This window comes from Suncus etruscus, chromosome 13 (assembly GCF_024139225.1).
Source record: "Suncus etruscus isolate mSunEtr1 chromosome 13, mSunEtr1.pri.cur, whole genome shotgun sequence".
NCBI classification, from domain to species: Eukaryota; Metazoa; Chordata; class Mammalia; order Eulipotyphla; family Soricidae; genus Suncus; species Suncus etruscus.
This window is the reverse complement of record NC_064860.1, coordinates 15,783,398-15,805,909: the sequence shown is the minus strand read 5'-3', so window position 1 is coordinate 15,805,909 and position 22,512 is coordinate 15,783,398. Positions and strand designations below refer to the sequence as shown.

Sequence of the window (22,512 nt, the reverse complement as noted above, 5' to 3'; positions counted from 1 at the left end):
ATGATCTCAAAGACAGCACAGTCTCTTACAGGTAGAATACAAAAAAATAGAGTAAAAATGAGCACAAATGTTAACACACCCTGAAATTCTCCTGCAGAGCTGTGTTTACAGGAGGGCAGGGTCGGGGGTGGCATGGTGTTGGAACACTGGCTAAAAGCTTATTAGTAACAGTACTGTGCTTAAATAGAAATCAGAAAATAAAAACAAAAGCTGGGTTGGAGAGGTAGCACAGTGGTAGGCTATTTGCTTTGCATGCAGCCACCCGGGAGGGACCAGGTTTAATTCCGGCATTTCATATGAACCCCAACCAGCCAGGGGCGATTTCTGAGTGCAGAGCCAGGAGTAATTACCTTTGAGCGCTGCTGGGTGTGGCCCAGAAACCAATCAATCAATCAATCAATCAATCAAATTAAAAAAGCCCCCAAAGCTTATTAAAACAACTCGCAGAAACCGTTTTTAAAAAGTACTTCATTGGGGCCGAGAAGGTGGCGCTAGAGGTAAGGTGTGTGCCTTGCAAGCGCTAGCGTAGGACCATGGTTTGATCCCCCGGTGTAACCATATGGTCCTCCCAAGCCAGGGGCGATTTCTGAGCGCAAAGCCAGGAGTAAACCCTGAGCGTCAAACGAATGTGGCCCAAAAACCAAAAAAAAAAAAAAAAAAAAAAAAACTTCATTAAGGGAGTGGCGGCACAAACAGTAAGGCATCTGCCTTGTGTAGGCTAACCTAGGGCAAACCACGGTTCGATACTATGGTATCCCATATGGTTTCTCCAAGCCAGGAGCTATTTCTGAGCACACAGCCAGGAGTGACTCCTGAGCGTCACTGGGTGTGGCCAAAAAACCCAAAACAAAATAAAAATAACTTCATTAAGTAATTCTTGTATTGGTGGATATTATTTGCTAACTTGAAGATCTTTTATCACTTGCTTAGCAACTCCTTACAATGAATGAGATTGGTTAATACAAAAGAACTGAGACTACATAAACAACTGGTTCCAATTTCAACAGCACAAGGTGAACATTATATGAAGTAGGCCTCTTACTGTGTATCCTTCAAGTCTAATTTAGCCACTGCAGTGGCAAAAGGGACGAGTTTATCATGATGCAGCAGCAGTCGGACAAGCGGCAAAACAGCTTCATTCTTGTCTCGACATATTTCACCCAAAATGTAAGCAGCTGAGGCAGAGATTGGCTAGAATATAGAAAAGCAGAAATAAGACAAAAAATTAAGGCCACACAATCTTCAATTACTAAGCTATGAAAGCAATTAAAAAGCACTCCCTGTAACTCAGTGGTTCTCAAATAGTGCTCCATAAAGGGGGGGCGCGTCTGACTTCAGCAAACACTGTCATAACAAGCTAAGCCCCGTGTTTATGTCTCTGTATGTCTCTGGAGCTGAGAGTCGCTATGTCCTGCTTCAAACCCCACTTCGAAAAGCTATGCATTACAAAATGTGCTTATTGGAGCCATTAATCCAGACATCACCTCTAATTAAAAAATCAGCTCAAATTATTTTTTTATATTTTTTGTTTTGCAGGTTAAAGTTTTTTTTTTTAATAAAGATATTATTTATAGTCATGCAGGGGGCGCGAAAATGTTTTCTTCTTCCTAGGGGGGCATGACAGAAAATAATTGAGAAGCACTGCTATAACAACAGAGAGGAGAATGTTTGATTTTGTTTGTTTTTTGGGTCACACTCCAGGCTCTAAGCTCAGAAATTGTCCCTGGCAGGCTTGGGGGACTATATGGGATGCAGGGAATTGAACCACTGTCTCCTGGGTTGGCTGCGTGGAAGGCAAACACCCTACCACTGTGCTATGTCTCCAGCCCCAGAATGTTTGATATTTTTCAGGATGAAATCAGAAATCACAACTTCAGGGGTGGTTAAAATAAATTACGTATAATAAATATACGTATAATCTTACTGTCCTAATAAAACTTGATACTCTGATGTTCCTCATAAACAGAAATATCGTAGCCCTTTCACATTTAGTCATACCTTAAGATTTTGAAAGTACCTGAATATCTGGTGATTTTAGCAGCAGAGTTTTTAAAGGACCATAGTACTCTGAAGGGAGCACATAGTCTTCTGTGTAATTGATATTTAGCCGAAGAGACCCCAGATCATCTGGTTTTGATGACTTGTTCCCATTATCTCTTGGCTGTAGCAGGTACCTGAAATAAGACAATCAACTTTATGTGACAGTAATAAACTTGAAATCTAGGAGGTAAACAATTCACCTACACATGTGTCTAATGCTACATGTGCTGGAAAAAACAATTGTTCAGAGACGACTTAATATTTGATTTTCTTTCTGGTCCCCAAATACATCAATGGACTTTTACTAAAGATAGAAAATTAAAGTAAGGTGCCAAACTTAGATGATGCTCAGGGGTTACTTTTGGCTCTGTGCTAAGAAATCGCTCCTGGCAGGCCATATAGGATGACCATATGGAATGCTGGGAATTGAACCTTGGTCCATCCTGGGTTGGCCGCCTGCAAGGCAAATGCCTTACCACTATGCTATCGCTCCGGTCCTAGAGATATTTCCTTAATATTCTTTTTTTTTGGGGGGGGGTACACCCGGTGATGCTCAGGGATTACTTCTGGCTGTGTGCTCAGAAATCACTCTTGGCTTGGGGGGACCATATTGGGACACCAGAGGACCAAATCGTAGTCCGTCCTGGGTCAGCCTCATGCATGACAAGCACCCTTCTGCTGCACCATCGCTCCCGGCCCCTAATGTTCATTTTTGTTTTGAATCATGGGGAAGTTGGTGGGGAGAGAAATTAATGTAACAAGTTATTCAATCACACCAAATGTTTATACACATTCAGTTCTCTGTCCTGAGGTAGTTGCTATCGTGAGTGGGAACAAGATGATCTCTACAACAATCCAAATAACATAAGACTGTGCCCCGATATGAAGCTGTAAGTAGTGTGTAACTGAGTGTGGGGTACTCAGCAGCGATTGCTACCACCAGAACTTTAGGTTTGCTCAGGACACAGCATCTCAGGGAGCTGTGTAACAGGAATCATCACTGCCAGCTAGGGGAAGAAGAGCTACTCTTGCCGGCAGCAGGGAGAGACTTGCCACATAGACAAGTGATCCGAAATCTATACTCTTATCTACCACCAAATCAACTACTCACTCAAGTTCTGTGTGTATGTGTGTGTGTGAGTAGTAACGTTGTGTATCCCTGTTTGTGTCAGTATACCTAAAAATAAGAAACACCACTTCTACTAAACTAAACAAATAGAAAGGAATGGAAGAAAGGGATGGAAGAATAACCGGATCATGTTATAATTTGAGAAAACTTTTGAATCGAATAAATCAAGTCCAATTTCAGAAAAAACATGTTAGAAAACAGCTTAAACGGAAAGTGAAAATAGGTAACAAAAACACAAATTTTTCAAAGAATAGAACAACTTTCCTGATGATTACTCTTTCCTAATAAGAAAATTAGAGAGAATAGAGCTTATAACTTTTATCCCCTAAATTTTCATGCAGTTTACTAATTTCCCCACAAGGGGGTGCTAGAGGTTCATAATTGACAAAGAACAATTGTGTTTAATTTCTTCACGAAAACTTTCTCATTTTTATATCTATGGAAATATGGATGTATTACTATATGTATATATATATATATATATATATATATATATTGAGAGGTTTATCCACACTCTGTGGCGCTCAGGTATTACTCCTGGCTCTGAGCTCAGAAATCACTACTGGCAGGCTAGGTGGGGACCATATGGGATGCTAGGTATCAAACCTGGGTCAGTCCCAGGTTGACTGCATGCAAGGCAAATGCCCTATCTCTGTGCGATCACTCCGGCCCGTATTAACAAATTTTATATTTTGTGCTGTTTAAAGTTTAGTACTTATATTTTAACAGGGTTCCTTAAAATATTCCTTGCAAAACAGAAAAAATAGGAATAAGGAAATTCTATTTCTATTACTGTTCTTACATGACCAAAGCAGTGGGAAGGTTTGGGAAATCTAAAGGCCATGTCTTGCTTAAGACAGGGTCAGTAGCATGACTCAAAGTCACTTTTTAGGGGAAGCACAACTATTTTCTTAGTATGATTTTGCCACCGGCCAAAGAGCACTTGTCACACAAATAGTTGCTTTGGCCAAGCCTAATTCCTAGTTTAGGCCAAGTCTAGTTCCCTGAACACTGCGAGGTATGATCCCTAAAGCATTGCTGGATATGGCCCAAAAAACCCTAGGGTATGTGTGTATGAGGGGTTTGAGATGAGGAGGGATAAAAATTTGGGGGGGGGGGGATTTTGGGCCATACCCGGCAGTGCTCAGGGGTCACTCCTGGCTGTCTGCTCAGAAATAGCTCCTGGCAGGCACGGGGGACCATATGGGACACCAGGATTTGAACCAACCACCTTTGGTCCTGGATCGGCTGCTTGCAAGGCAAACACCGCTGTGCTATCTCTCCGGGCCCATAAAACTTTTTTTTTTTTTTGGTTTTTGGGTCACACCGGGCAGTGCTCAGGGGTTACTTCTGGCTCCACGCTCAGAAATCGCTCCTGGCAGGCTATATGGGATGCCAAAATTCGAACCAATGACCTTCTGCATGAAAGGCAAACACCTTACCTCTATGCTATCTCTCCAGCCCCTGGGATAAAACTTTTAAAACTGAGTTCAGAAGTTTATTTCAAAATGTATGCTACTTTATGGAAGGCCAAGGTGGCTGGGTGCTGTGAGTGTAACAGGTGGCCAAAGTTAGTCCATTTCTCAGTGTGAATAAGCCTTTTAACCCTTCTCGTGGATGCATTTTAGACATAAATATATAAAATATCCCCATAAGATCTAAGGTTTTTAGGAGCTGGAGAGAGAGTACAGTAAGTAGTCTTGCCTTGCATGTGGCTAACCTGGGTTCAATCCTCAGAACACTATATGGTTCACTGAACTCTCCAAGAGTGAGCTCTGAATTGCAGAGCAAGGAGTAAGTCCTTAGCACTGCTGTGTGTGGTCCCAAAATAAAACAAACAACCCCCCCCCAAGATTTAGGTATGCATGGATGAAAATAAAACAAGAATGCTGTAAGTCTAAAAATGCCAGAGACATAGTACAGTGGGAAGGGCACTTGTTTTGCATGTGGCTGACCTGGGTTTAATCCCCAGCATCATCTATGGTCTCCTGAGCACCACCAGAGGTATATCTGAGCTCAGAGCCTGGAGTCAACCCCAAGTACTGCCAGAAGTTACTCTAAAACTACAACCACCCTTCAAAAAATATTAGTAAAATCAGTCTACATGGGATACCTGCGGGAGCCCCACAGAGTACAAAGTGAAGATTGTTTGATGCTACGCTGGAAGCGGTTTATGCAAAGTAAGACTGATGCTCACAACAAGAAACTGCTAAACACTGTTTCAACATCTCTTCCAGGAAACAGAAACTGAGTCCAAAGAGTGGAGCTTCAAAGGCAAATGAGGAAGGCTGAAACCCAAATCTAGAAAGGTTGAAACCCGAGCGACCTAATAGAAAAGCCAACACCTGCATGCATCTGAATGCTATGGATAAAATAATATTTACACTGATTCTACCAGGGAACCATCAATCTCATAGCTGAACATTACTTTCATATCAGTTTAATGTCATTCTGAAGTCCTGGGAAGAAAACACAATTTTATTTATTTATTTACTTGGTTTTTGGGTCACACCAAGCAGCGCTCAGGGGTTACTCTTGGCTCTAAGCTCAAAAATCACCCCTGGCAGGCACGGGGGACCATATGGGATGCCGGGATTAGAATTACCGTCTTTCTGCATGGAAGGCAAACGCCTTACCTCCATGCTATCTCGCTGGCCCCGAAAACACAATCTTATAGCTGCTAGTAAATTAATAGGATTCCTGAAAACTGTACTCATAAATCAGTTCAACAATACTAGACCCTAAAAATTGGCATCCTTGGTGTATCCCCGTGGAAGGAAAATCAATGGGTAGCTCTCCCAAGTAGCTGATTTCTTCCACTTTTGCTTTTCAAACATCTACCATTCTTATGTTCATTAAAGTAACTTTAAAAAAAAAAAAATAGGGCCCTCCCCATAGGACTTGGGGGTTACCAGACCCTGTGGTGTTGAGATGCAAAGCCCTCCAGCCCTCTGCACCATCTCTCTAGTCCCAACAAAACTTCTAAACTGAAGATGCTAATTTGTGACTATAAACCTTCTACCCTCAACATCAAATAAAATTATAAATATTTTCCATTCTCTTCATAGTTAGAAATTAGTTTCTGAATAGAAAAAACACTGTAACTCAATCATTTTTTTTTTTTTTTTTGGTTTTTGGGCCACACCCGTTTGATGCTCAGGGGTTACTCCTGGCTAAGTGCTCAGAAATTGCCCCTGGCTTGGGGGGACCATATGGGACGCCGGGGGATCGAACCGAGATCCGTTCCTTGGCTAGCACTTACAAGGCAAGACACCTTATCTCTAGCGCCACCTTCCCGGCCCCGTAACTCAATCATTTTTATCCTAATAGCTAGAGATCAAATTATAAATCTATCATTTTAGGGGTGGGCCGGGAAAAAATATCTATCATTTTATTTGTATGTCTGCAACAGTAATAGCCAAATGAATTATCAGTAATGATTTTGGATTTATCCATTGACGATTTAAAATAATGCCAAAAAAATAAAATAAAATAAAATAATGCTAAAAGGAGAGCATGTATTTGCATATATTTATAGAACTGAAGGAGGTCACAACTGCAGAATTCACTGGAAGATTTGTTTTCTTACCAGGCCTGATGAGAGGCATCATTTCTTAAGACATTCACTGGAACCTTAATCTCACCTAGGAAGATATCTTGAACCAGATTTCCATTATTCCACAAGTCAATCCTGAAAAATTTAATCGGGCATTACCTTTTGCAAGCATTCTATCATACAATGCACAGCATCAGTAGGAATGACTACTCTGATCTGTACGACAACATTACTTTTACATGCTTACTAAAAAAAACGGCAACACTATGTATCTCACTATCTGAACTAAAGAAAGAAAAATGCTGCAGGAATTTAAAAGCACAGAGAAAGTTATTATTTTATAGTTTAAAAGAGGGTTCTTATATGACTTAACTTCAAAGTCTATTTTAACCTGAAGCAGAGAGAACTGTAGTTATAATGCTGCGGAGCTGGAGTAAAGAAACCAATATGAGACCAGTTTCTTTCTCTCTCAATAAACACCAGTTAATATGTCAAGATAGGTGATTTAGGCCAATACATTACCTGGTCAGTCCAAGCGCGGTTAATACCTTTAGATGAACACACTGTTAACACCACACCCTAACATGCATGTAAAAACCTTTCCCCTCCCAAACAGCATAGAGAGATCTGAGCCCTAGGACATAGCGCAAACTTCAAACGCATGCACCTGTTCAATTATCTTACAAAACTTCTTACCTCACTGAAATTTCTGTTAGACAGCAGATATGTTAAGAAGAATAAAAAAATTATTTCTAATTGGCTCATATACAAATTATTTTTTTATACAGCCCTTGCATCTATAATGCTATGAATCGGAAATTTAAGAAGCGGTAAAATGTGGGGGAAATGTTTAAAAATAAATTGGATAAAATAGGTAAAAAATTGCTTTGTATTTGTTTGCAAAGAAGTTAAGACTTTTGAAAAAGGTCATTTAATTGGATGTACTCTCCCCCTAGGTTTTATCAACCACCGTGGTAAAGACAATTTTCATGAGTTTTGCTCACTTTTAAAATGTATATAAATTCAGAATTTTCTTTTGGCACAGAATAAAGCGATTTGGTAAAACCCCAAAGCACATACCTAATTTCTAGCTTTTCAATGTCCTCCTCTTCTACCTGGAATTGGGACTTTCTGGTGTAACTACTGGATCTAGTTACCTATAAATAAAATGTTTTAGTTAAAAAAAATTTTTAATTTTATTCCCCCCACATGATTTTTTTTTTAAATTTTTATTATTAACCTAGAAATTTTCAGCAAAGAATGAAAACAGGAAAATGTCTCAGAAACATTTACCCAAAAGTAAAGTATATATAATTAGGGAAACAGAAAAGAATTAGATGGAGAGAAAAAAAAATCAAAAGAAACTTTGCCAGCATATGGCAGCATCAAGATCATAGATAACTGGTAAACTGTTAGTGATTTCAAGAGTAAATAGTTGACTGTTCAGTGAGACCGTATGTACTAAAACTGAAGACTTTCCCACACTTAAGATATGAATGCTCCTCCTACACTTCCTTCTTATATTTTTACCAACGCAGCTAAGACACTGGCAGGAACTTCCTCAACTATTGCCTGCCTGTCCTCTGGTATGAGCCATTTCCACACAACCCCTACTTCTCAGTGTTTTCCTCCCAGATGACTCCATCCACAGACATAGCCTGCTGCAAGAAATATCAATCACATCTGTTTAAATCAATGCTCCTTCCTTCCTTCCTTCCTTCCTTCCTTCCTTCCTTCCTTCCTTCCTTCCTTCCTTCCTTCCTTCCTTCCTTCCTTCCTCCCTCCCTCCCTCGTTCCTTCCTCCCTCCCTCCCTCGTTCTTTCCTTTATCCCTTCCTCCCTCCCTCCCTTCCTAACTTCCTTTCTCTCTCTCATCCTTCTGTTCCTTCCTTAAACCAGCTTGTTCAACTCACACATTTCTTCCCTTAGATGGTTTTATTCTTCCTAGCTCTGTCCCTCTGCAGACAAATCTCAAAGCTGTAACCCATTGGAACAATCGCCAATTCCTCAAGAATTATGAGAATAGGCCTCCCCAGAGACATCTGAAGCCTCTCCCACCATTTCAGACAGCAGATTCCTTCCTCACCCACACCCCAGAAGTTTTCCCTTCCTCACCCACTGAGGAAAAAAGTGATCATGCAGCTTCCCATAAATATACCCTGGAGTTTTCACAGACATTGTCCAGCTATCTTCTGCTTTCTCTGCTTCTTTCTTTGACACCTCTTTTTGGGGATATAGGGAAATCCCTGGACCGCTTTCTCCTCAGAACTTACACATACGCATTTTTCTCAAAGATTTTGTCTTTGGTTTTGCTCTGAGGCTAAACAATGCAGTCTGAATTTACCAAGTTCTTTCATCTCTATTATCTCCTTTGTCCGTAAAAATGCTGCTCTGGAGGCCAGAGAGAGAGCACAGCAGTAGGGCGTTTGCCTCGCACGCAGCTGACTCAGGACAGATGGCAATTCAAATCCCGGCATCCCATATGGTCCCCCCAAGCCTGCCAAGAGCAATTTCTGAGCACAGAGCCAGGAGTAACCCCCAAGCACTGCCAAGTGTGACCCAAAATTCAAAATAAACAATTAATAAAAGAATGCTACTCTGATGCAGGCAGAGCTAGATTTATTATTACCCTTGTTTCATAAATGAGGAAGCTAGAGATTTAGTGCAATGCTCACTCAGACTGAATGTCTTATAAATAGCAGATCTGAGTTCTTCACTATTCTTTCTAATCTTTTCCTCCTTGGCTTGCTTGATTCTATGTAAGCAAATCATGAGTATTTTCCTACACAATTCAAATAATTTAAGTCACAAATTATCTACTAGAAGATTTTACAAGCAGACTTCTATCTAGAAGCTCAGTTTGTTCAAACATGGCTTTTCTTTTTTCTTTTCTGTTTTGGGTCACACCAGCAGATTCAGGGGTTACTCCTGGCTCTGTGCTCAGAAATCGCTACGGGCTGGATTGGGAGACCATATGGAGTGCCGGGATTTGAACCACTGTCCGTCCTGGGTCTGCTGAGTGCAAGGCCAACACCCTACTGCTGTGCTATCTCTCTGGCCCCGGCTTTTCTATTTTTCCAGAGTTAAAGCCATCTGAAACCTTATTTGACTCACTCCTCTGTCATTTCTTCTCTAAACAACTGTTTTCATGTCCTTCATAATTTCCTTCTGTCCTTTCTTGTTTTGATATCATGATCTTGAATCAGGACTCCTCTCCCACTTTAAACATCCAAACGACAAATCTCTCTCTTTGGTTTTTGGACCACACCCACTTGAGAATTTTTTTTTATTTTTTGAGCTTTTGGGTCACATCCGACAGCGCTCAGGGGTTACTCCTGGCTCTGTGCTCAGAAGCTGCTCCTAGCAGGCAAAGGAGACCATATGGGATGCCTGGATTCGAACCAACATTTGCCCTAAATCGGCTGCGTGCAAGACAAATGCCCTACTGCTGTGCTCTCTCTCTGGCACCAACCCCTCAAGAATTTACTCTTGGCTCTGTGCTCAGAAGTCACTCCTCCAGGTTCAGGGGACCATATGGGATGCCAGGGATTAAACCTAGATTGGAAGCATGTGAAGCAAAAGCCCTATACACTGAGCTATTGCTTCATGTACCCCCACCCCTTTTGGGTCAAACCAGTTGTGTTCAGGGCTTACTCCTGACTGCATTCAGGGATCATTCCTGGCAAATTCAAGGGATCTTATGTCGTACCAGATTGAACCCAGGTTAGCAATGTGAAAGGCAAGTCCCTTTCCACTGTACTATCTCTCCAGCCTCTATTCATTTTAAGCCTGTTAGCATAGAGATCATGGCTTATTCTTCTTTCAAATATATAATAAGCTTATAACTAGTTCAAAAAAAAATTCAGTGGCTAACATCTAAGCATCTTAGGCAGAAACTCAAAATTTACACTAACTCGTTCTATCTAGGTTTTATTTATTTTATTTTATTTTTTTGGTTTTTGGGTCACACCTGACAGCGCTCAGGGGTTACTCCTGGCTCCATGCTCAGAAATCTCTCCTGGCAGGCTCGGGGATTCATATGGGATGCCAGAATTCGAACCAATGACCAGAAGGTCATTGAAAGGCAAATGCCTTACCTCCATGCTATCTCTCCGGCTCCCTATCTAGGTTTTAAATGTAAGCTCTCTATAGTCCCTTACATCAATCTCCCAGTCAAATCTCTAGCTGCTCTTTAGACATAACTTCCTGTCTTTCTGTCTCTAGGTGTCTGCTTAAGATGTTCCTTCTATGACCTTTTCTTTCCATCTATCTTAAGCAGGAACAGAACTCATATGATTTCACCATCGTAGACGGTTTTATTCCTGCTTCTCTGCACACGTCTGTGGTTTCATGTCTCTCGCTTTAGCTTAAGGACAGAGACGAAACTTTACCTTTATAATCAAATCAACAAAGCACCTTCTAAATCAATTTATTTTGGGGTTTTTGTTTTTTTGTTTTTTTTTGTTTTTGTTTTTGGGCCACACCCAGCAACGCTCAGGGGTTACTCCCGGCTCTATGCTCAGGGGACAGGGGACCATATGGGATGCCGGGATTTGAACCACCGTCCTTCTACAAGAAAGGCAAACACCTTACCTCCATGCTATTTCTCCAGCCTAAATCAATGTTTTAAGGCCTAATAGTATGCTTAGCAACAGTAAGCAGATTAGGCCCTGACTTTCAAAGCTCAATCTGTTTTTTACAAGTTGCACCTGTTAAGATATAACACTCATTTATAAAGACAGAACAAATGAACCTAGGCAGGAAACAGAAAAGTTTCACACAGGTACATTTTTCTGGCATGTTTTTCCTTCTTCCTTATCTCTACCCCATAATTCTTTCTATTTCAATTCTGGCATTTCTTGAATCCATGTTCCTTTATTCCAGTAATCAAGCATGGTTAGATATGCTCTCACTCTCACCACTCCAAATATTAAATATTTCAAATATCAAGAAAATAGCTACAAATAAGACAAAGCACCAAAATAAACTTTCATCTCCCAAATCTCCCCTTTGTATTACTCTACTCTGCAGCATATTCTACAGTTCCAACACATTCTTTAGAATGGAAAGCTTACTTTATTTCTCAGTGGCTTTCAAACAGAAAAAATAATTTCCTTAAAATTCTAGATAGAGCCTAGACCTCCAAAGCGCTATATGACAAAAACAACAAAATAATGGTACATGGTTTACAGAATAGACTACAAAAGGACTTACTAGTAACTTGTAGTCTTAAAGCATTCTCACAATTGAACTGCATTTTTTTTTTTTTTTTGGTTTTTGGGCCACACCCTGTGACGCTCAGGGGTTACTCCTGGCTATGCGCTCAGAAGTCGCTCCTGGCTTCTTGGGAGACCATATGGGACGCCGGGGGATCGAACCGCGGTCCGTCCTAGGCTAGCGCAGGCAAGGCAGGCACCTTACCTCCAGCGCCACCGCCCGGCCCCCTGAACTGCATTTTTAAAAACACAAAATTTAAGTGGAGGTTATCACTGTTTTCTCTTACAAAGTTATCTTTTCACAAGAAACATATAAGACATTTATATTTAGTGATTTGTGTAAAGTTAACTGGAATTAGAATTTAGTCACCTAGACCCTTATTCCCAAGCACCCGGAACTCTGGCTCGACTTGCTTTACTTATTGAACCCTCCCCCACATTTTATGCCATCATTCTCCTTTCAGGAGGAAAATGCTTACATGTGTAAGTTAAAAAGTTATTGTGACCCAAGTTTGAAACCTCACTCATTACTAAACTTTCATTCCATGGTAACATTCATATAAAAAAAAAATAGTTACCTCAAAATAAAAGATTTCATTGAACTGCGGATTGCTCGTCTTCTTCTTTACTTTTGTCTTCTTTTGGTCATTCCTGTTCCAATGTGGTAGAGTTTTACCTTGTAGAACTTAATAGCACACAATTATAAAACATGCTACTATTGCCAGCCTGGGAGGGTAGCCCCTGCTTAACTCAGCTGACTCAGTCCTCTCAAGGGAAAAAAAAAATTGGGGGCTGGGAAGGTGGCGCTAGAGGTAAGGTGTCTGTCTGCCTTGCAAGCGCTAGCATAGGACGGACAGAGGTTCCATTCCCTCCGTGTCCCATATGGTCCCCCCGAGCCAGGAGCGATTTCTGAGGGCATAGCCAGGAGTAACCCCTGAGCGTCAAACAGGTGTGGCCCAAAACCAAAAACCAAAAAAAAAAGGAAGTCTAGAAACTCAAATCAAAGAAAATAGTAACTTATTTTTCTTTTCATTTTTTTTTTCCCTTTTTGGTTTTGAACCACACCTGGCAGTGTACAGAGGTTGACTCCTGGCTCTGCACTAAGGATCAGTCCTGACAGTGCTCAAGGCGCCATATGGGATAACAAGAATCAAACTTCACTCACCTGCATGCAAGATAAACACTGTATCTACTATACTATTGCTCCAGGACTGAAAATAGGAGTTTTGTCTATCACAAATATGCCAAGATTGTAGGCCCTCTCTAAAGCTGTACAAGTGGGGCCAGAGCGGTGGTTCAGGGCATAAGGCCTTGCGCGCGCTAGCCTAGGACAGACTGCAGTTCAATCCCCTGGCGTCCCATATGGTCCCCCAAGCCAGGGGCAATTTCTGAGTGCAGAGGCAGGAGTAAACCCTGAGCGTCAGCGCATGTGGCCCAAAAACAAAACAAAAAAGAGCTATACAAGTTCAAACTTCTTTCAGGTGTTTTTTTCTTTTTAAACTTTATTTACTGACTGATTGATTGGTCTCTGGGCCATACCCTGCAGTGCTCAGAAGCCATTCCTTGCTCTGCACTTAGAAATCATCCCTGGCAGGCTGGGATGCGGAACCAGTCCCTCAGGGGTCAGCCGCTGCCACATGCAAGGCAAACACCCTACCACTGTGCTATCTCTCTGGCCCCTCAGGGTGTTTTTGTTTTTTGTTTTTTTTTTAAAACACATCCTATTATATAAACAGTCTAGAACAAATCTCAGAAGATAATGAAACTATATACTGGAAAAATACCTGAGGAACATAAAAGCATCCATGTATTTACTGAGGTGCTGGTATCAAATCTAGTGCCTTACACAAGCAAAGCATTCTACAGCTGATCCAGGGCCTCCCTCTGTGGGGGAGAACCTCCAAATGGTGGGCCTGGTGATTCGCTAAGGCCTCTGAGGACCAGGGATGAAGTACTGCTCAGGTCTTTCAGTGTTGGGTCAAAGGTGCTGGGGAACTATGTGGTGCCTAGGGTGTACTTTGACCCTGTATTACTGCCTTGGCACTCATACAGAGATTATGAACTCAGAACCCCAGAGGGCTTCTGCTATAGGAATGACTTTATGAAAGAACTTATTATTTTGAATGTATTATGGATTCAAATGAGGTCCAAAGAATTGTATATGAAAGTTGCTATGCCATTTGTACCCACATTTCCTCAATGGAATTATCTTACACAATTAGAGAACAAACTCAAAAAAACCAATACTGACTTTTAAGACATGAATTCATATGCTAAAAGTTTCTACCTAGATGTTATCAAACAATTACATCGACAAATTTATGTGTAAGATACAGGTTCTAGAAATTAAAAACAATTCTAGAAGGGTAAATATTTTTAACACTGATGTTAAGAGTTAAAACCAAATATTTGTATCATGTTAAAAGAATTAGAACTAAATTCATCAGAATGAAAATATAGGGTTGTCTACTAAATTAAAAAAAAAAATATATATATATATATATTTTTTTTGGTTTTTGGGCCACACCCAGTGACACTCAGGAGTTATTCCTGTCTGTGTGCTCAGAAGTTGCTCCTGGCTTGGGGGGACCATATGGGACACCGGGGGATCGAACCGCGGTCCATCCTAGGCTAGCGCAGGCAAGGCAGACACCTTACCTCTAGCGCCACCGCACCGGCCCCATAAATTTAAAAATATTTGATAACAAATACTAACATACAATAACATACAGTTGCGTAGGGCTAGGTGCTTAATATTAATAGCAAATGTTCTATTAGTACATATAATTAATACTATTAATGTACTAATAGGAAATGTTGATTTTGCAAAGTGATCAACTGATGATCTAAGAGTATTTAGAGAACTGGAGAGCAGGAGAAGAGTGTATGCCACATGTGTATGCATACTTATATAAAAAGAAGACTGTGTTCTTTGTTTCCTGGTTTAAAATTTCAACTTCTAGACACATTTCAGAAGAGTTTGATTCCGAACAAAACCACAGTGAGGCTCTAAGGACAAAAATGTAAAAGTGATTGTTTCAAAAGTGATTGCTTCTGAATAAATTCCCGTAAGTAATTTAATTCTACAATATGTGGCACTTCTCCGGATCTGGTAATAGAGCAGTTTGATCTCAGCTTCAAATACCTTCAACAAAGCACAGATCCCAAGAGCTGAAAATGCATTTTTAGTTCCAACCTGCTTTCCAGGTAAAAATATGGAAGCTGCTCTTTTATCCTGGGCTAGCATTTTTAAAGCTGAATTTATAACTGCAAACATTTTAAGATGTTTGAAAGCTGGATGGCTGGTGGTGAATGGAGAAGTTTACTGTGTTTCAAAGTACACTTAGCTATTATAAAATTGAATTTGCTCACGGGTCTATTTGCCTGTCAGATTGGAAATGGTACCTCTTTTTCCTTTCTGAAAAAGCAGACCTCTAGCGTCCCTGTTTTCTCTCTGTAAAAGTAGACCTAGTGTTTTGCAAGTAAGTGTTTTAGCTTTTTAAAAATTAATTTCTTTTGTGACATCAATAAAACTTTGGAAAATGAAATCTAGAATAACTGGATGATGTTACCTCGAAGGACCAATAAGAGACACGGTCGCATATGGGTCACAGCTCTGTCCATTGATGAGAGGCAAGCCATGGCATGCCAGGATGCTAGGGAAGAAAAACCGAACATCAGTATACATTCAAGTTAAATAACAAAGCACATTACTTCTTAGTACAAATGAGTTCTATTCAAAATTTGAAATTGCTTCCCACATGTCTGTGGTTGGATGCCTCTACTTCACTGATTCTGACGCATGTATATATATACTTGGTCAATTACTCTGACTTTTCAAAGTAAGGCTACGATAAATAACCCCCAATCAGTACCAAGATTATCAAATGATATTTCACCTAGACCAACTAGCTACCTATCCAGCAAGATATATTTTTGTTTGGTTTGGTTTTTGAGGGTCACATCAGTAACTCAGGGGTAAAGTTACTTCTGGCTCAGTCTCCCCCCAGTAGTTCTTAAGGACCATGTGGTGGCAGGGACTGAAACCAGCCCTCCAACACGTAAGGCAATTGCTCAGCCTATTGAACTATCGCTTCAGCCCTAGCAACAAGGGACATTTTGTGATCTGATAAAATATCACATCTGCTGTGGTTTCTGAAACGGAAAAGCAAGTGGTGCAAACCTTCAAAAAGAAACTACAAACCGAGCTAGATCTATGGCATCATATCCTCTCTGCTAAAGCATGAATGAGAAACAAGTAAACAATGTGGTTTCCACTTCAAACCTGATTCATAAACAGGGCACAAGTCTCACACAAGCCTGTGCAGCTTTTGTTCTGACTAACAGGCTGTGGAAATATTTCAGACAAATAAATCCAAAGTGACATGAACCACTCCATGGGTTATAGTTATTGGTATTTATAAAGAACACATGGGCCGGATAGCACAGCGGTAAGGCATTTGCCTTGCATGCAGCCGATCCAGGATAGAGGTGGTTCAAATCCCGTCATCCCACATGGGCTCCCGTGCCTGCCAGGAGCGATTTTTGAGCACAGAGCCAGGAGTAACTCCTGAGCGGCGCCAAAAAACAAAAATTAAAAACCAAAAACCAAAACAAAACAAAATAAAAACAAACATAATACCTGCTGCCTTCATGATCTGTTTCTAAAACTGCCTCATTAAAACCTTACTGAGAAGCCAGAGAGATAACACAACAGATAGGAGATTTACCTTGCACAATTGCCTGACATCCCAAATGGTACCCTGTGCACAGCCAGGAGTGATTCCTGAGTGTAAAGCCAGGAGTAATCCTTAAGCATCTCGAGTGTGACCCAAAAATCAAACCAAAACAAAAAACCCAAAAACATTGAGTTTAACAATTTGGCTTAACATTTAAGGGTCAACATTTTTAAATGTCTATAGGAGACTCATGAGGGTTACTAAAAGGATTTTGCTTTCGCTGTTGAAGGATGTGTCTATTAAGTAACATCCTATTCCTCTCCATAACCCACTTATGAAGTACAAATGATGTGTTACTGATAAAGAGATGACACTATGACTCATTTCTATTAAGCTGCACATCAAAAATAAAATAAAAATGTTAAAGCCAATTTGGAAAGATAACTGTTTATAATTTTAGACGTAGGTACTATAAAACTTTCCCAGTGTTAAATACTACTTGAAAGTTAGACATCTTGGGCTAAGCCTCAAAATGATACCCAGTTTTTCTAGAGCACTGACAGTTTACTATTATTGTCACAAAATCCATCCAATTCTCACAACTGCCTGTCAAGAAGAGTACCACATGATGACATTTTATAGAAGCTAAGGAGGGGACAGAATGATAGTATAGCAGGTTCAATTCCTGGTACCCCATTATGGTCCCTTGAGCCTGCAAGCAGTGATCTCTAAGTACTACCATATGTGGCTCAAAAACAAAAATAAAAGGAAGAAGCCAGAGCTATGGCTCAATGGTACAACCCAGACTTTGCATGTGCAAGATCTTGGGTTGGACCCTGGAAATGAAAAAGAATGAACAAGAAAGGAAGACTGAATATGGGTAGTCTGAAAATGTCAAAATCAATCTAAGTAGGAAATACAATTTGTATGAAGTGGGCTGAGACTCAACTTCTACTTTCTTTTGGGGTCACCCAACACTCAGTGGTGCTTTGGAAGCACCCAGTGATATTCCAATAGGTCCACTAAATGCTTCAGAGACTCCAGGGCCCTGAGGAACAGACCCACAAGCAATATTCACAAGGCCCTGGGGATTGAACCCAGTTTGGGAGCATGCTAGGCATAAACCCTAACTACTATCCTATCTCCCTGCTCCTCCTCAACTTCTACTTTCTTTCTTTTTTTTTTTTTTTTTTTTGGCCACACCCGGCGATGCTCAGGGGTTACTCCTGGCTGTCTGCTCAGAAATAGCTCCTGGCAGGCACGGGGGACCATATGGGACACTGGGATTCGAACCAACCACCTTTGGTCCTGGATCGGCTACTTGCAAGGCAAACGCCGCTGTGCTATCTCTCCAGGCCCAACTTCTACTTTCTTAACTATTCTAACGCCCAATATCCTTTCTGAAGTTTCACTGAACCCAAATAGGGTGAGGCCAAAAAAACAAACAAACCCCCAAATAGGTTGTAAAATAAAAGTTATCTCATATAAAAACCAAATTTGAAAAATATTAAAGAAAATAACTTTAAAGTATAAAACCTTAAGAAATATAGCCCTAATAGAGATGAGGGCTGGAAGGTCCAGCTCATGATATAAAGCTCACCTCAAAGAGTGGTGAGTGCAGTTAGAGAAATAACTACACTGACAACATAACAATGTAAATGAATGAGGGAAGTAGAAAGCCTGTCTCAAATACAGGTGGGGGGCAAGGAGGTGGGAGATTTGGGGCATTGATGATGGAAATGTTGCACTGGTGAAGGGGGGGTGTTCTTTTTTTTTTTTTTTTTGGTTTTTGGGCCACACCCGTTTGACGCTCAGGGGTTACTCCTGGCTATGTGCTCAGAAATCACCCCTGGCTTGGGAGGACCATATGGGACACCGGGGGATCGAACCGCGGTCCATCCGCTTGCAAGGCAGACACCTAACCTGTAGCGCCACCTTCCCGGCCCCGGGGGGTGTTCTTTATATGATTGAAAACCAACTACAATCATGTTTGTAATCAAATTATATAAAGATACTAAAATAAATAAATAAATAAATAAAGTCCAGGGGCCAGAGAGATAGCACAGCAGTAAGACATCTGCTTTGCACGTGGCCAACACAGGACAGACCCTGGTTTGAATTCTGGCATCCCATGTGGTTCCCTGAGCCTGCCAGGAGTGACTTCTGAGCACAGAGCCAGCAGTAACTCCTGAGCGCTGCCAGATGTGACCCAAAAACCAAAAACCAAAAAAAAAAAAAAAAAAAAGAGAGAGAGAGAAGAAAAAGAAATATAATCCAATATATAAAACTTCATACACCACAAAACTGTGATTTTTACAATCTAAAAATTTAGCTTATAAAAGTACTTTAAATGGTTTTTTTGGTTTTTGTTTTGGGGCCACACCCGGTAACACTCAGGGTTACTCCTGGCTATGCGCTGAGAATCTCTCCTGGCTTGGGGGACCATATGGGACTCCAGGGAATCAAACCACAGTCCATCCTAGGCTAGCATGGGCAAGGCAGATGCCTTACCACTTGCGCCACTGCTCTGGCCCCAATTATTTTAAAATTTTAAATGAGTGTAATAACTGAGTAACCGAAAAAATTCAATATTAAATATATATATTTTGGGTCACACCCTGCAGCACTCAGAGGTTACTCCTGGCTCAACACTAAGAAATCACTCCTGGCAGGCTCAGGGGACCATATGGGATGCCGGGATTAGAACCATCGTCCTTCTGTATGCAAGGCAAACACCCTGCCTCCATACTATCTCTCCGGTCCAAATATAAATATATATATATATATATATATAAAATTTTCCTTGTCATATTTTATAAAGATTCTTTTCGTAATTACCTTTTTTATACAATACTCTTTTATCAGTAAATCAAGCAACTGCATAACATAAAATAGTGGGCATGCAGACATTGCAAATAACCTTAGGGGGAGGGTGAAAAAAATAACCTTAGCATACTAAATTGTCTCATTTTGTTTCCATATGGCTTTCTAAAAATAAAAGACAACATTAACCCCATTAACTTCTACCTACAACAAAGGTGGGAGTTAGAAGGGAATGAATTTGCTCTTGCCTCCAACACAATTAAAGCAGTGGACAGCAATTAAAGCAGTGGCACAAATGCCAATAAACCTATATGCTGGGACTGGAGAGACAGTACAGCAGGTAATGTCTTGCCTTACACATAGCTGCCCAGGTTCGACCCTCAGCATCCAAAATGATCCTCCGAGCACCTACAGGAGTGATCACCGAGTGCAGAGCTAGGTGTAAGCCTTGAGCAAGCACTACTGGGTGTGGTCCCAAACCCAACACCAAAAAAACTAAACACCCCCAACAAAAACCCACCAAAATTCCAACAAAAATGCATATCTTATTGGACCCACAAAGACCCTAAAGAGCCACAAAAGCAATTCTGAGGATGAAACAATACCAAAAATGGGAGTACTCAATGCTTTCCAACCTCAAACTAAACTACTAAATGATAATAATTAAAATATCACAGGATCAAGATAATAAGACATAGATCAAAGCATAGAATTGAAAGCCCATAGGAACAACTTATGTATGATAAAGAAGCCAAGAGCAAGGAATATGGAAAAGCTCTTCAAAAAATAGTATTGTGCAAAAGAATGAAGGCCCTTATCTTATACCATACACACACAATTAATTAAAATAAAATGAAAGGGGCATGGGACTTGCCTTGCATGCAGCTAACCTTAATTCATAACCAGCATCCCATATAGCCCCCAGAGCACCATCAAGTGTGCTTCCTAAGCATTGAGCCGGGTATAGCCTTGAGCATCAAAGAAACAAAATATAAAAGGCCCTCAGAACAAAACCAAACAAAAACGCACTGAAAAAAAAAAAATCTCCACAATTAAAACAAAAGGTAACCCACTAGATGAAAAAATAACTTAGCAAATCATCTATCAGACAACTTTAATATTAGAAGACGATACACTTACCACCAATTAAAAATAAGCAGAAGCTCTGAATTAATATTTCACCCCAAAAAAGGTACTGAATGTGTACAAGCCCATGAAAAGCTCACAGTTCTTACTGCCAGGAAAATGCAACTCAAAACAAGAGGCAACACCCACATCTGTGAAAATGGCTATTGCAGGAAACAAATGGTAGACAAGGATGCAAAGAAAAGGAAACTCTTTCTTTTTTCTTTTTTTTTTTTAGAAGGGGAAAGGAGAGAGGATGGGGGAAGGGGAGAGAAGGGGAAAGGAGAGAGGATGGGAGAGGGGGGAGAGGTGAGGGGAGAGGGGAGAGGAGGGGAGAGGAGAGAGAAAAGAAAGAGGAGAAGAGAGAGGAGAGGGGAGAGGGGAGAGGGGAGAGGAGAGAGGGAAGAGAAGAGAGAGAAGAGAGGGGAGAGGTGGGAAGAGGGGATGGGAGAGGGGAGAGGAGAGAGGATGGTAGAGGGGAGAAAGGAGGGAGAGGGGAGGGGAGAGGGGAAAGGAGAGAGAGGAGTGAGGAGAGAGAAAAGGGGAGGGGGAGTGAATGGGAGAGGGGAGAGGAGAAGGGAGAGAGAAGAGGAGAGGGGAGAGGGGAGAGGGGAAAGGAGGGAGGAGAGGAGAGAGAAGAGAGGAGGAGAGAGGGGAGAGGGGAGAGGATGAGAGGGGAAAGGAGGGAGGAGAGAAGGGAGAGAGGGGATAGAGGAGAGAAGAGAGAGGAGAGGATGGGAGAGGGGAAAGGAGGGAGGAGAGGAGGGGGGAGAGGGGAGAGGATGAGAGGGGAAAGGAGGGAAGAGAGGAGAGGGGAGAGAGAAGAGGTAAGGGGAGAGAGGAGAGGAGAGAGGGGAGAGGATGGGAGAGGGGAAAGGAGGGAGGAGAGGAGAGGGAAGAGAAGAGGAGAGAGGAGAGAGGGGAGAGGGAGAGGATGAGAGGGGAAAGGGCGGAAACTCTTGGATACTGTTGGTGGGAATGTAAACAGTGTAGTCAGTATGAAAAACAGCATAAATAAAGCCTTAAAAAAAAAAAAAGAAGGGTCTGGGGATATAACTTAAGTGAGAAAACACATATCCAGTGAAGCCCTGGGTTGGATCCTTGACACTTCCTGCCTGTTCCAGCACTACTGGTATGGTTCTTGTAACCTCAAGAACTGCTAGGCACCTATTTAAAAAAAGTTTTCCACTCTGTGTTCTTTCTTGAGTACTCTCTCATTTTCCTTTACTCTCACTGTAGTTCCCAAATCAACTTCTTTAAAACAGGAAACACCATCTGGTCCAACTATCCCAATGCTGGGTATTTATCCAGAGAATAGGCAAACACTACATGAAGCACCTCCTTCATCTAGGCATTAATTCGCAGTAGTCAAGAACATAAAACAACCCACGGATGGATAAGTAAGTAAAGAAGATGTGGTATTCCTATACTTAGTATATTCAGTAGTAGATGGGATACTACTCAATCATAAAAAAGATGAAATTCTTTCAAATGCAACATGGAAGAGTCTCGGGGGTGTTATAGCCACTAAAATCAGATGGAGAAAGAAACAATATGTGACTTCACTCATATGAGGGAAGGAGAGAAAACAGAGACAAAAAAACCATTAGAATCTAGAACCAAAAACTCATTTCCAGAAGAGTTGGGAAAGATGGGTGGACAGGAAATATAAATGTGGGGCTGGAGAGATAACACAACGGAAGGGCATTTGCCTTGCAAGTGGCTGACTCAAGACCAATGGTGGTTTGAATCCCGGCATCCCATATGGTCCCCTGTGCCTGGCAGGAGCAATCTCTGAACACAGAGCCAGGAGTAACCCGAGCGCTGCAGGGTGTGACCCAAAACAACAACACAAAAAAGTCAATCTCAAAGGTTTTATTGACAGAATATTCTTTAAACAACAACAAAAAAATAACTATTTGAAGACAGCCTAGAGATAAACCAA

At 41.2% G+C, this 22,512-nt stretch overlaps 1 protein-coding gene across 1 annotated transcript in view; it reads right to left on the bottom strand.

The window, feature by feature from the left end:
- The window catches only part of RASA2 (RAS p21 protein activator 2), a 101,806-nt gene that overhangs the window by 32,547 nt on the left and 46,747 nt on the right, over window positions 1-22,512 (bottom strand). The window contains exons 6-11 of the mRNA XM_049785337.1: window positions 15,513-15,596; window positions 12,519-12,591; window positions 7,806-7,882; window positions 6,759-6,860; window positions 2,018-2,174; window positions 1,043-1,191 (exon numbers count right to left, since the gene is read on the bottom strand). Of these exons, the coding sequence (XP_049641294.1) occupies window positions 1,043-1,191; window positions 2,018-2,174; window positions 6,759-6,860; window positions 7,806-7,882; window positions 12,519-12,591; window positions 15,513-15,596 (642 nt within the window). The remainder of the gene's footprint in view (window positions 1-1,042; window positions 1,192-2,017; window positions 2,175-6,758; window positions 6,861-7,805; window positions 7,883-12,518; window positions 12,592-15,512; window positions 15,597-22,512) is intronic.